The sequence below is a fragment of the Fukomys damarensis genome, unplaced genomic scaffold (assembly GCF_012274545.1).
Source record: "Fukomys damarensis isolate Sample0158 unplaced genomic scaffold, DMR_v1.0_HiC HiC_scaffold_16, whole genome shotgun sequence".
NCBI classification, from domain to species: domain Eukaryota; kingdom Metazoa; phylum Chordata; class Mammalia; order Rodentia; family Bathyergidae; genus Fukomys; species Fukomys damarensis.
Genome location: NW_022900928.1, coordinates 88869199 through 88883057, shown reverse-complemented (window position 1 = coordinate 88883057; position 13859 = coordinate 88869199). Strand labels below are relative to the sequence as shown.

The 13859-nt window shown below is 39.6% G+C and overlaps 1 protein-coding gene across 1 annotated transcript in view; it reads left to right on the top strand.

Moving 5' to 3' along the window:
• Positions 1-8555, top strand: part of Gimap4 (GTPase, IMAP family member 4) — a 51223-nt gene extending 42668 nt beyond the window's left edge. The window contains exons 2-3 of the mRNA XM_033763963.1: positions 6102-6152; positions 7630-8555. Of these exons, the coding sequence (XP_033619854.1) occupies positions 6116-6152; positions 7630-8555 (963 nt within the window). The 5' untranslated portion in view covers positions 6102-6115. The remainder of the gene's footprint in view (positions 1-6101; positions 6153-7629) is intronic.
• The last annotated feature ends 5304 nt before the right edge of the window (positions 8556-13859 follow it).

The following is a 13859-nucleotide window of genomic DNA, read 5'->3' as shown; positions in this document are numbered from 1 at the left end:
ATCCCTGGCCCTGGTAGACTATTTTAAATGGCACTAACACTATTTCACAAAGCAACCTTGGGCCCATCCTAGTCAGTCAAGTGTAGATCATTTATCCTCCTTTGTTTCTGGGAGATCACTTAGAGGCTGTATCCTGGAAACAACATCTCTATTCTTTTCTCATATCAGGGAAGAAAGAGAGGAGATAGCTGCCTACACTATTATAGGCCTAAGGCCCCCAGCATCAGCTGAGTATCCTGTTGTCCCAAACAGTGGATCCAGGAACCCACAGATCCTACAGAGTAGCTGGCAAGTCTCTGGATTTTGACCCACTGTCCCTCCCCACCCTAAGAATTGCACAGCATGACCCTTGTAGAGTTTTTCTGTAGCCATTAGGTGTACTTGGCTATTTAAATTTATTAAAATAAGACTTCAGATTCAGTTGTGCAATCACATCTACCACATTTCAAATGCTCAGTGATTCTATGTGGCTCACTGTATAACAATCCATTGCTGCAGATGGTCCTGTTAGTGAAAGAGGGTGATAACGTGGGCAGGTCCCTTGAACAAGCAAGTTTCGACAGTCCCTCCCCTCACTTCCTCTCTGCTCACCCTTCTCAAAATCCTGGCTCAGCATTACTTGAAAAATCAGAGAAGGTTGTAGAGCCCAGACTTTCCAGGTAAGGGACTAGGGATGGGTGTGTGGGTAGAGATTATCCAAATTGGTGCAGAGGGCTTGGCTCTCTGTTAATTCTCTATGCTAAACCTCCAAGAAATCTTCCTCTCAAATAAATTTTTTGTTGGTTTCTGTTTCCTGCTTTTGCTAACTTTAGGTTGTAATCTTTCTTGAATGTTGAGCCTTTAAATTAATGTCTCATTTAGGGGCTACTGCTTACAGGATACTTGTTTTACAGATAAATTATTCCTGCACTGGTTGTAGAATTTAAAGATGAATTTGGTCTTCCTGGGATAGAATTAGCTGGATGAGTAGACAGAATTTACTCTGGGGGAGGTAGTGGTGAGAAAAACATAAAGGCCCAGCACAGCCTGCAGTCCCCCTGAAACCAGCAGGCCAGGATCGAAAGCTTTGCAGTCTGAGGTTTTGTTACCCCATTAATTATGGACTCAGAGCTGCCTCCCAGGGAATCTACCTCTTCAGGGACAGTCCTTTCCTGGGTTCACCCAGAGGTGAGCTCTCCCTTGGAAGGTAGGAGGAAAGAAATGCCACCATGTGCAACTGTGGCTCGGGAGAAACTAGAACCAATGGATGCTTGTTCTCTAGGCAGAGAGAGAACTGAGCCACTTGAGGTCGGCACTCACAGGGCACCGTCTCCTGGTTTTGCATCTGAATTAGGATGCATCTGATTGGCAGAGCAGCTTTAAGGAGCTTAAGAAACAACAGAGACCCCCTGTCTTCCTGTTGTTGGTATCCAGTCTCCTCACCTAGCACCACTTTGTAGTCAAAGTTGATTTTTAAAAATATCATTTCTCTTTTCGTGGTTTATCAGAAGATTTTCCTAACACTCTGCTCCTAAAGAATAAAAAACCAAAACCAAAAACAAAAAAAAACCTCTCCCTTCAAAAGAAGTGTACAGCTTTGTGTTTCCAATTTGTTTATGATGCTTCCTAACTGGTATCCTCATCCTTAACAAGGAACATTCTCAGTCTGTACTGGTCAAAGTCCACTCCAGGTAGAGTTCTTCAAATCATTTGTGGTCAACAATGAAAGAAAACATTAAAAAGTGAATACCAGGTGTTCAGGCTACTGAGTGTTGATTAAGAAGGAAAAGATCATCATTTTCACAAATCAGACATGGGCCTGGCAAGAAAAGAGAAACAAAAGGCAGAGATTGTTTATCAGTTCATTTATTTAACAAATATCTATTGGGAGCCCCTTTTTGTCCAATATTGTTCGGTGAGCAAATGGAGACACAAGACACATGGTCCTCCCAACATCAAGCTTCCGTCTAAGGGGAGACAGTAAGACATCTAACACACAACCTCTATTGCAACACGTTTCCTGTTAGGAACCCTCAGATGCCCTCAGAGCCTGGGCAGGTGACCCCTCCAGCACTGGTGTCCGGGATCAGTGCTGGAGAGAGGTATTATGGAAGAGTTCTCCGGGGAGCATAGGCCAGAGGGCTTAGTAGGAGTAAGCTGGGTGCCAGACTAGGATGGGCAGACAGTTCTGCAAAGTCCTAGAACTCGGAAGTAGCTTAAAAGATTCTGGGGCAATTGAGGAGGCTATTGCGGCTAATGCCTTATGAGAAAGAAGGCAGTTATTATGCAAGGACTTATGGACCACTGCATGGATTTAAATCCTTTCTCTTCTGTTTTAATTATCCAGATCCATGAATTTCATTTTGGCAGATTCTTACATATGTACTTTGATAATTTCTCCCCCAAGTATCCCCCTCGCCCTGCCCTCCCCCTTGCCCTTGTTCCCTTCCTCTTCTCAATTAATCCTCTGTTGAAGAGTAGCTGGTAAATATTCTCCATTCTGTAGACTGTCTCCTCACTGTGTTAATTATTTCCCTTGCCGGAGAGAATTTTCTTTTCTTTTTGGTACCAGGGATTGAACTTGGGTTCTTGCACTTGCAAGGCAGGTGGCAATTCCCCAGCCCTGGCAGAAATTTCTTAATGTGATGTAGTCCCATTTGTCAATCCTTCTATTATTTCTTGTGCTACAGACATCTCATTGTGGGAGTCTTAAAGTATTTGCCCTATTTTTTTCCCAGTGGTTAGGGTTTATACTAGTCTTTCTCTTCTGTGAAGTCCTTTTTGTACAGGATGAGAGACAGGGATCCTTTCAATCTGGTGCATATGAATGTCCAGTTTTCCCAGGAACATTTGTTAAAGAGGCTGTCATGCTAGATGTGGTGGCGCATGCCTGTAATCCCAGCACTCAGGAGGCTGAGGCAGGAGGATCACTGTGAGTTCAAGACCAGCCTGGGCTGCATAGTGAGTTCCAGGTCAGTCTCAACTATATAGTGAGACCCTGTCTCAAAAAACAAAACAAAGAGGCTGTCATTTCTCTGACACGTTTTTGGCCCTTTTGTCAAGAATCAGATGGCAGTAGTATTTTTTTATTGTTGTTTCTGCATTCTCTTAAATTGTTTTATGTGTCTACTTTTATGCTAGGACATTTTTGTTTATATGGTTGTATATTCTGATAGCTCCAGCCTTGCTCTTTTTGCTCAGAATTTCTTTCACTATTCTGTGTCCTTTGTGTTTCTATATGAACTTTAGGCTTTTTTTGAGTTCTGTGAAGACCTTCATTGGCATTTTGAAGGAGCTATCATTGAATTTTCAGAAATGTAGCAATGTTATCAACACTAATTCTGCTGACCCATGATTATGGGAGTTCTCCCCATCTTCTAGTGCTTGCTCTGATTTCTTTCTTCAGTGTTCTGTAATTTTCATTATACAGGGCTTAGGGTCTTTTATCACCCTGGTTATGTTTATTCTCAGGTAATTTCTTTGTTTTTTTAAAAAAAGCTATTGCAAATGGATGTTTTTCTTGATTTCTCAGTGATTCATGTAGAGAAAAGCTTGAAAAAGATTTTTGTAAGTTGTATCCTGCTACTTCGTTGAATTATTTTTATCAGATAAAAGTCTTCTGGAATTTGTGGAAATTTCTGGAAGTCTTGTGGGTTTTGTATGATCTAAGTAAAGCATCATATTATCTGCAAACAGGGATAGTTTGACAGTTTGACTTCTTCCTTTTGTTGACAAACTTTTTTGGGGGGAGTACCAGGGATTGAACTCATGTCCTTGTTCTTACAAGGCTGGTGGCAGAACCACTGAGCTAAATCCCTGGCCCCTGACTTCTTCCTTTTGTATTTGCCTCCCTTTAATTATTTTCTTTTAATTTCTCTACCTAAAATTTCAACTATCATTAAAAAAAAAAAAAAAGAAGTAATAGACCTGGGGATCTAGCTCAATAGTGCCACCACCTGCCTCGCAAGCACAAGTTCCCAAGTTTGACACCCCCCTCCCATAAAAAAAGTGACAGTGGACACTGTCATTTTGTTCTGTATTTTAGAGTAAAATCTTTTAGCTTTCCTCCATTCAGTATGATGTTAACTGTGAGTTTGTCATATACGGCTCTTATTATATAGAGTAAAACCCTCATAAAATTAGTTCCTTCAGGGGTTGTATCATTGAGGGTGGTCAAATTTTGCTGAAGGCTTTTTCTGCCTCTGTGGTGATGAACATGTGATTTTTTTTTGGTGGGGGTGGGTGCTGGGGATCAAACTCAGGACCTCAGTACCTCAGGAACTCAGGACCTGAGCTAAACCCCCAGCCTGAACATGTGATTCTCTTTATGTAATGTATCACTTTTATTATTTGCAGTGTTGAATCAGCAAGGATTGAAACTGTTTTGTAAAACAATAGGAAGCCACAAGGGAATCTAAAGAAACCAAAAAAAAGTAATGTCTGATGGACTGAAGGCAAAATGTCCCATTAGGAAGCTGTGACAATCTTGGACTGAATTAGCAAGAAGATGGAGAGAAGTGGTTTTTCTATAAAATAGAATACTACTCAGCCACAAGGAATGAGAAATTAGAGTCATTCATAGAAAAATGGATGCATATTGAGGATGTACTCCTAAGTGAAATAAATAAATCACATGTGTAAATACCAAATAGTTTCTCTGGTGTGAAAAACTATAATAGTACACAAGATCCTAATGAGATAATTGACAATGTGAAATAGGAAGAAAAGGGCTAAAGGTGTAGGAGAAGTGGGAAGGATAGGGGAAAGAAAATAAGGGAAAAGAAAAAAATATGAGAAAATGAAAAAGTGGAAATGGAAATAAAATATTTGTAAATAGGGAAGGAAGGAGGAGATGAAGGGAGGGCAGGGGTAAGGGGAAAAATGAGAACCAAGACCTGTCATGTAAAGGTACAAGATCCCAAGGATGAATGTAACTGTACTGTATACCTAAAATGTACCAATGAGGAAAAAAAAAAAGATGGAGGAAGCATAATTTTGAGATTTTTGGAAGTGGAATCCATAGGCTTTGGTGATGGGTAGATGAAAGCAAGGAAAGAAGAGTTGTGAATGATTCCAAGGTTTGGCAGGAGCCACTGCTATGCTGTTAATTAAGATGAGGGATTGTGGGTGGCAGTAGTGAAGGTTATCATTGTAGCCAGCTCTGTTTGAGATGCCCAAGAAACAGCAATGGAAAAGTTGAGTATGACAAGTTTTTTTTTTTTTGGTACTGGGGATTGAACTCGGGTCTTTGCGCTTGCAAGGCAGGCCACCGAACCGCTGAGCTAAATCCCTGGCCCAAGTATGACAAGTTTTGAATTTTGAGGAGAAGGCAGGCCACAGGGGACCTGTAAAACGCACCATAGTCATGAGTCCTGTGATAAAGAGGAACCAGGGGCCAGAACCAGTGCTGGGAAGGGCTATCACATTCTGGTGTATGTAAAGAAAAAGCAACAATTAGATTCATTCATAGGAAAATGGATACATATTGAGGATATACTACTAAGTCAAATAAATAAGTTGCACATGTGTAAATACCGAATAGTTTCTCTGGCATGAAAAACTATAATAGTACATAAGATCCTAATGAGATAACTGACAATGTGAAATAGGAAGAAAGGGGCTAAAGGTGTAGGAAAAGTGGGAAGGGTAGGGGCAAGGTAATAAGGGAAAAGAAAAAAATATGAGAAAATGAACAAATGGAAATAAAGTGTTTGTAAATGGGGAGGAGTGGAGGGGGTAAAGGGAGGGCAGGGACAAGGGGGAAAAATGAGAACCAAGACCTGTCATGTAAAGGTACAAGATCCCAATAATGAATGTAACTGTATTGTATACCTAGAATGTACCAATAAACTTAATTTAAAAAAAAATATATATATATAAAGAAAAAGCAACAGCCTGAAAATAAGACTGAAAATGGAGAATTGAGGCCAGTTTTGGGAGATGGGGCAGGGGAATCGAAGTAGGAAGTTTATGCCAAGAAAAAAAAAGAAGAAAAGAAGGAAAGAGAGAGAGGGAGAGAGAGAGAAAGAGAGGGAAAGTGTGTGTTGGCTACATAGGAGGCCAGGATTCCGAGTTGCTGTTCATTTCCTTAAAATGACATGGGTATATTTCTTTATCTACAGGAATTCAAGCTACAATGGCAGCCAAGTACCATGGTGAGAGTTCTTACCTCGGTAAGGCAGGGTCCAGCACAGTGAGAGGTGGCCAGCATGACTAAGCTGCAGGCGAGGAGATGTGCTGCTGGCGAGGAGATCTCCAGTGCTGACAGATAATCCCCAGCTGAGCAAGATGAAGACAATCAAGCCCTGTTCCCATTCCTCTGTTTACGCTGCTCTTTTGCTTCTCTTGACCCTCTGCACTTTCTTTCTGATGTGACCACATCAGCTAAAAGGGAGAGAGAGAAAGTTAAAATGGCCTCTGATTGATCCAGGGCTCAGCCATTTCTTAGTTTCAGCTTCCTGCAACACGAATACAGGAAGATAGCTGGTTGTGGCTTCTCTGGATGCTTTCCTACCCCTCTCTTCAGTCTGAAAAAGGATTGGACAGGAGGAAAGAGGGAGTCATTGAGCCCTCAGCCTGGTTCTTATTCTCCCTGTTCCTGGTGGCCTCACTATAACCAACAAATTAAACAAGGGGATGCATTTAGTTCATCACATAATCCCCCATTATTCCTGTACTAATGAAGACAGAATATGTCAGTTGAACCTCAGCAAACTATCTCACAGCGGAGTAGCTTCAAACATCAATCATGTATAGCTCCAGACCCTATGGGTCAGCAGGGCAGTTCTTGGATCTGACATCTAAATCCACATCTAAAAGAGGCACACATACAAGGATGGGTATGATTTGGGGGCTGCGTTTGCAATCTACATGGTGGACTGTCATCCACACACTGTCAACACTGGCAAACTGTGGCATTATTAGAACTGCCATAATAAGCCAGGATACCTTTTCATTTCACCTGCTGTGAATTTCCTACTCCCCTTTCCTATGGCCAACTAACCACTGCCCTCAGGAGATCCTTTAGCCTTCCACTGTGATGTTGACTAAATGATAATGCAAACTCCCACTTGCACTTGTTCTTAGTGACCTTAGCCTTCTTATGGCCAGTATTCTCAATATTAGAACTTTAAGGAAAAAAATCTTGGACTTCTGGTTCTCAAATATGAGAAATTCTGACTTAGGATAGTGAGTGGTTGTTAACTCTCCTCCCCAGGCCCTTAATAGGAAGAAGAAAGGTTACATTTTGAATATAAATTGGGAAAATAAATCTCCCACTGAAGATGTGCTGAAGTCAGTTGTAATACTGCCTACATCATCTTCTTGAAGCAACTGCTATCAGCAGCTTATAGTTCTTTTCTGAAACCTTTTTATTTCCTCTTCTGTGGGGTATGAAGCTATAGAAGGTCAGAGTGATGAGTGCAAGGGAATCCTGAGAAGAGAGTGAAGACAGGAGATCAGGAGACAGGCTGCTTGCCCAATTACTGCAAGATGGCCTTTAGGCCAGAGGCACTACAGATCTTGTGAATGCAGTGATGGTGAGAAGCCTACAACCGGCAACAGGGAAGGGCATGGGGTGGGGGCATTCTGCATGGGACACTGTTGGAAGTAGACTCTAATGCTGTGGCTGTGATTTCCTTCATGTTCCAGGGCCTGGAAACCAAGATGACAGAAATTCTCAACTGAGAATTGTCTTAGTGGGCAAAACTGGGGCAGGAAAAAGTGCAACAGGCAATAGCATCCTTGGAGAGAAAGTATTTCTTTCTGGCACTGCAGCAAAGTCCATTACCAGGATCTGTCAGAAAGGGAGCAGCACATGGAATGAAAAAAACATTGTTGTTGTTGACACACCTGGTATTTTTGACACTGAGGCACAGGATGCCGACACACGCAAGGAGATTGCCCACTGTGTTCTCCTGACCTCTCCGGGGCCTCATGCTCTAGTCCTGGTGGTCCCACTTGGCCGTTACACTGAGGAAGAGAGCAAGGCCACAGAGAAGATCCTGAGTATGTTTGGACCCAGGGCCAGAAGATTCATGATTCTCTTATTCACTAGGAAAGATGATCTGGAGGGCACAGATTTCTGTGAGTACTTAAGGTATGCTCCAGAGCACATCCAAAAGCTGATAGGCAACTTTGGTGATCACTGCTGTGCATTCAACAACAAAGCAACAGGAGCTGAGCAGGAGGCCCAGAGAAACCAGCTGCTCATCCTGGTCCAGCGCATTGTGAGGAAGAATGGTGGAGAATGCTACACCAATCAGTTGTACCAGAGGGCTGAGGAGGAGATTCAGAAACAAATCCAGTGTGTACAAAAAAATTACAGAGCAGAGCTGGAGAGAGAGAAAGCACAGCTAAGAGAGGAGTACGAAGAGAAGATCAGAAAGCTGGAAGACAAGTTGGAACAGGAAAGGAGAAAGGCCCATATGGAGAAGGAAATAACAAAAAGAGAGACTTTCTGTACTTTGAGGCAGCAAGGTGCCAGAATGGAAGTTGAGAATCAGACTTCAATACTTGAATTAATCATTAAAACATGGGACATTTTTTTCCTTTTCTTTTCTCTGTTTAAAGATTAAATCTGATGAAAATTTGTCTGTATTTTCTGCATGCTTTTAGATGAATCTGTCTCATAGAACTCATTTACCAAAGGCCAAGTGCTCTAGTTTGTTTTTCAAGGCTTTCATGACTAAGCAGTATAATAACTGGCCTTCTTGGCCAGTTTGTTTGATTTAGCAAGAAGACACATTCTCAGTTTTCAAAGCAGAAAGTATTGATGCTAGATACTTGCGAATTTTTTTTGAGAGACACAGAAAACGGAATGTAGAATTCCCACGAACATGACCCCAAGCTTTATTTAGTAGTTCCCTGTAAAAGTTTCTCATCTAGATTGTTAAATACTGGATTGGTAAATACTGTCTGCTTTTTACTTCTACTCACATATCTTTGTCTTTAGGATAACAGTGATCATTTTAAGCCACAGGGTTTTGTTAGAAAGCTCCATTCTTTCTTTGTAGTAGGTAATCTTATAGAAGGACACAGTTGTAGAATTCTTCATTTGTTTACTTACATTTTCATAGAAGGACTGAAATTGTTCCTTGCATTATCCGCTCTTTGAGGAATAGACATGTCTGGAGAACATATCTCCCAGAACTCAACTTAGTAGTAATCCCCAACAGCCAGAATGAAAGCAATGTCACAGGTGAGAGAGCAATATAGGATATAATTAGGTGTGTTCAGTCTCAGTTTACCAATCTGAAGAATAAGCAGTTCTTTCCTTTTCTTGAAAAACAAACTGTTGCCACCCCACTCTATCACCCCACAATTTTAGTACTTACACACATCCAAACGCTTTTGCCCTTGCTCCAACACATAATTTGTGGTTATTAAAATAAAACTTTTCAGTTTGCTTATCTTTGTGCAGAATTATATTATATTTTGTTTTGGAAGATACTACTACTACTTCTAATAATTCAGAGATGAATTTCACTTTTGGGTAAAAGCTCAAGACAATTTTGGTAGGACCATTTAGCTCAGTGGTTCTGCCGCCTTCCTTGCAAGCTCAAGAACCCAAGTTCGATCTCCGGTACCAAAAATAAAACAAAGCAAGACAATTTTGGAACTAAATTGTTTTTTTTTTCCTATATTTCCTCTTCTCCTGTCCCTGAAGATTTGAACCACATTCTCAACTTTCCCAAATGGCAAAGCTATAGTTCTCTTTTTTCTTCATGATGTGCTGAAGAAATTTGTGTGTAACTCAGAATTCTGAGACCTGTGCAACTTTCTTAGCATAAAATCCCCTTTAATATAGAGATAATGAGAGTTGAAGTCCTTATTTATTTTCTTTCTTTCTGCTGGGTTCCCTTCTCCTCGAAATTTCTAGGAATCTCAAACCATTTTCCCATATTTTACCAACATATTATGGTGGCCACAAACCCAATTCTCTTTGCTCTACCATCTTGAAATTGGCTACTTCATGACTTCACCCCACCCCCATAGGGCATATGTCTCTCCATTGTTTTCCCTAAGCACAAGTGAGTTTGGACATTTAACTAACTTAGCAAAGATCCTATGGCTATGGTAAAAGAAGAACCATGCCAGATTCCTTCAGCAATGGTTGCTCAGAAGAATATAATGTGTGTCTCACCCTGAAAAGTGTGGACATCTTTTGGGTCTATTATTTTCATCATTGGAGTCATGGTCAAAATTCTAAGACATGGACATCCTACTGTATGTTCAACCTTCTGCAAACAAATATTTGAACAAAAAGCCACATACACCTCCCAAGGAGAAATAAATATATGTCTAATATGAAAATAAATGTTTAACTGTTATGATCATATTTTATGTAATTACACTCAATTGTTCTTACCCTTATGCTCAGGGAAATACTGTAGATGAGGCAAATAAAAAGGTTCTTTCCCTTAGAAGCATCCATAAATGAGAAGCACATGTAGAAAATCCTGGGAGAGGGTTGACCCTTTGCCTCCCAGAGGAGAAGGCAGACAGCCGGTCCTTGAAAAGTCCTGTGAGAGGAGAATGGAGCATATTCCCTCTTATTAAGAGTTTTGGGATTTTATGCCTAGTGCATCATTCAATAACATTTATTTATTGTTGGGAGCATTTTTACATAAAAATCACTTCATAATTAAATTATGACTACAGCTGTCTAAGGCCCAATTTTGCCTTGCCTGAGAGCAAGCTATGGCATGTGGGAACATAACTCCTTTTTGCCTCTGGTCACAACTGAGGCCTCAATGGTCTGTGGAGCCATGAGGCATGATGACACCAACTGTAGACATCTTGGTACCTTGAGAACCCAGTAGTAATACAAAAGAGAGAGGTTTCACCTGAGAAGGGATGAGTTCCTTATCTCAGTTCATCCCACCTGCTGAGGTGGGATTGCTTTCCTTTCCACCCTCTTGAGCATGAGATTTGCATTGGCACAGGATCAGACATAGGATCACTGTCACCACCACCACTCCTCCTCACCCCATACTCCCGTCAGTTATTGTGGGTACCCAATAAACAGTGACTAGCTCAGAGAATCTTGGCCCTTGCCTACTCTGAGGCATTGACCTCCCAGATCCCATATATTTTGAAACTACGCAAGTCTCTATTGTCTCTTTTTTCTTTGGCCCTCACCACCCCCCTTTCTAGGCAGTCAGAGAAAATCAGCCTCCAATAACTTATTGTCTGTATTTCATGGTAGTTTTAGACTAGACAGTGAGAAGCTAGAGAAAAGTAACGCAAAGTCCATTTTGAGACTGGTTTCATTCATTTCAGTGTAACCAGTTCTCTCCCTGTGGGTTCTTGTCCTAGGTTGATAAGGAATGAAGCTGACAGGACCATAATGCAGAACAACCAGGTGTGGTTTTTAGGGGGAAAGGTTTTGTTACCAGAGCAATTTCCTTCTCTTTGCTTCCTGTCTGCTATGAGTTGAGCAGGTTTGCTCTTCATCCTCTCCTCACTACAATGTCCTGCTTGCCAAAGGATCCGAGCAATAGTGAAGTTAAACCTCTGAAACTCTGGGCACCCCCGCAAAAAAGTCTTTCTTCTTTTCAGGAAGTTTTCTCAGTTATATCTTCACAGTGACAGCTGATTAACACATATATCCACAGTCATTCCCTTTATTAATGAGCAGTGTTCTATCCTATAGATGGTCCAAGGTTTATCACTTCCTTTCCATTTATCTTTATCTACTTGATTTCTCTTCTCTGAGTGCATTGACTGACACCTCTATTAAAATGATGAATGGTTGGTATACTTGCCTTGTCCGGGCAATTCCTTCAATATTTTCCAACTAAGTAAGTTACTAGACTACAGTAGTATATACTGGAGTGCTTTTTGTCATCTTAAAATGGAAGTTCAAATCTTCAATTGTAGAACTTTTATTTTTTTCCTACATAAGGCTATAAAGTTATGAAATTTCTCTCTATGACATTTGTCCATGTTTTTAGTGTGAGACGTAGTAAAAAAATCATTATTTCATTTATGAAAAGTTTTGATGGAAAACTGCAGAAAAGTCTAAATAATTAAATTTTTACAAAACCTAATATGGAAGACATTTCATTAAGTCACCAAACAGTTGCCCACAAAAAACAAATCATTTTTAATGACACTAAAGATTAACTGATTTAAAATTGTAAAACAGACAAATACGTACTATTCTTCATGTTACATGAGAAGTGGAAGCAATTCAGGGTGAAAATTTCACAAGTTGTCTCCTTTTCAGGAAAGACAAAACTCCAAGCATGTTTTGTCTTTGGCCAGCATATCCAATTCATGGATCACCTTTTTAATTTTGGCCCTCATTTTAAAAATATTATAATAAATATTTTAAAAGATATGTATGTGTATATATATATATATATCTCCTGAGAAAATTCCTTTTCTGTACAAAAACAAACCAAACAAAACAAAAAACTGAAACAAAACAAAAACAAAAAAGCGAAGGTGAGCCATAGTTTGGACCTGGCCATGACTGAAAACATTTCTATATTTATGAAAAGATGTAAATTTGGAGCTAAAATGCCAATTTAATGGTATATATTTTAAAATTTTCTAGTTTTAGACAACTCTTGATTTATTTTATGCATCATTGCTGGCAAACAGTGGATTGAAAATGGCCAGGCAACATGTGCAACTCTTGCTACTTTGAGATAATGGTTATATAACTCAAGTCATGCAAGTGAATTATAATACTACAGCAAATCACTGTCACAGTGGAATGTCAGCTGGGGAATCACAAGTGTCATGTACTAAAAATAAATGAAATGATTTGGGGAACTAGCTGCATTATGGTTTTTAAAAATATTAGTACACATCTGCAGTACCTAATGATTACATTTATTTGTGGAATTGGTTTGTGTACATAACACATTTTAATTTTTTTGTTCACATCCCTCCATGTTTCCATTAAAAACATTTCTTTATGTAAGAGAATGAAAAGATGAAAATAAAGTGTTTGTAGATGGGGAGGGGAGGAGGGGGTGAAGGGAGGGCAGAGGTAAAGGGAAAAAATGAGAATCAAGACTTGTCATGTAGAGGTACAAGATCCTAACAATGAATATAACTGTACCGTATCCCTAAAATGTACCAATAAACTCAATTAAAGCTGAAAAAAAAACCAAGAAAAAAAACCCCTATTTCTTTATTTAATTGAAAGCATTTTATGAGTATGCTAGAAGATTTAAAACCTTACCTTATTTTTGATTGAACAGTGAAAATATTAATATTAGCTTCTAAATAGCCTGTGATGTTTTATCTAAATAATAAACTTTATTTAAATATTTGAAAGCAAAACTCCTGAAGGACACTTCAAATATCATATTGTCAATAATAAATATTAATCTGTATTTTTAGGAACTTTTCAGGACACTAGAAAGGAATATATAGGATCACTATCATCATACTCCAAGAGTCACAAAATAACTGGGACAGTCACAAGCAAACAAAGGATGTTATTTGTGTGAAACTAATGCAATAATTTAGTTCAGTAAAACTGCAAGGAGTAAATTCAGTTAATACATATTGGGTAGACTGTTGGGTTCTGAGTAGGGCAACTACTCAATTTAATAGTTTTTGATAGCTGTCACTGTGTAAACTAAGTCTATGACAAGTAGGTCATTAAATGTATTTGTTGCTAAATGAGGAATTGTATATAATATGTATATTGCAATATTCAGAACAAAGAAATGGTCAAAGGACACTCCAACTTGCCAACTTTGCTTCTATGTGTGTAACTCTTACACAGATACTTATACTTGATGTAACGGAGATGCAGAGAGCAGAGAAACTGTCCCGGCTTGTTGTGTATGAGTAAATGAAGTCATGTTACTCTCTCAAATGCAAATAGGAAGGCTGACTCTGAGCAAGTATCA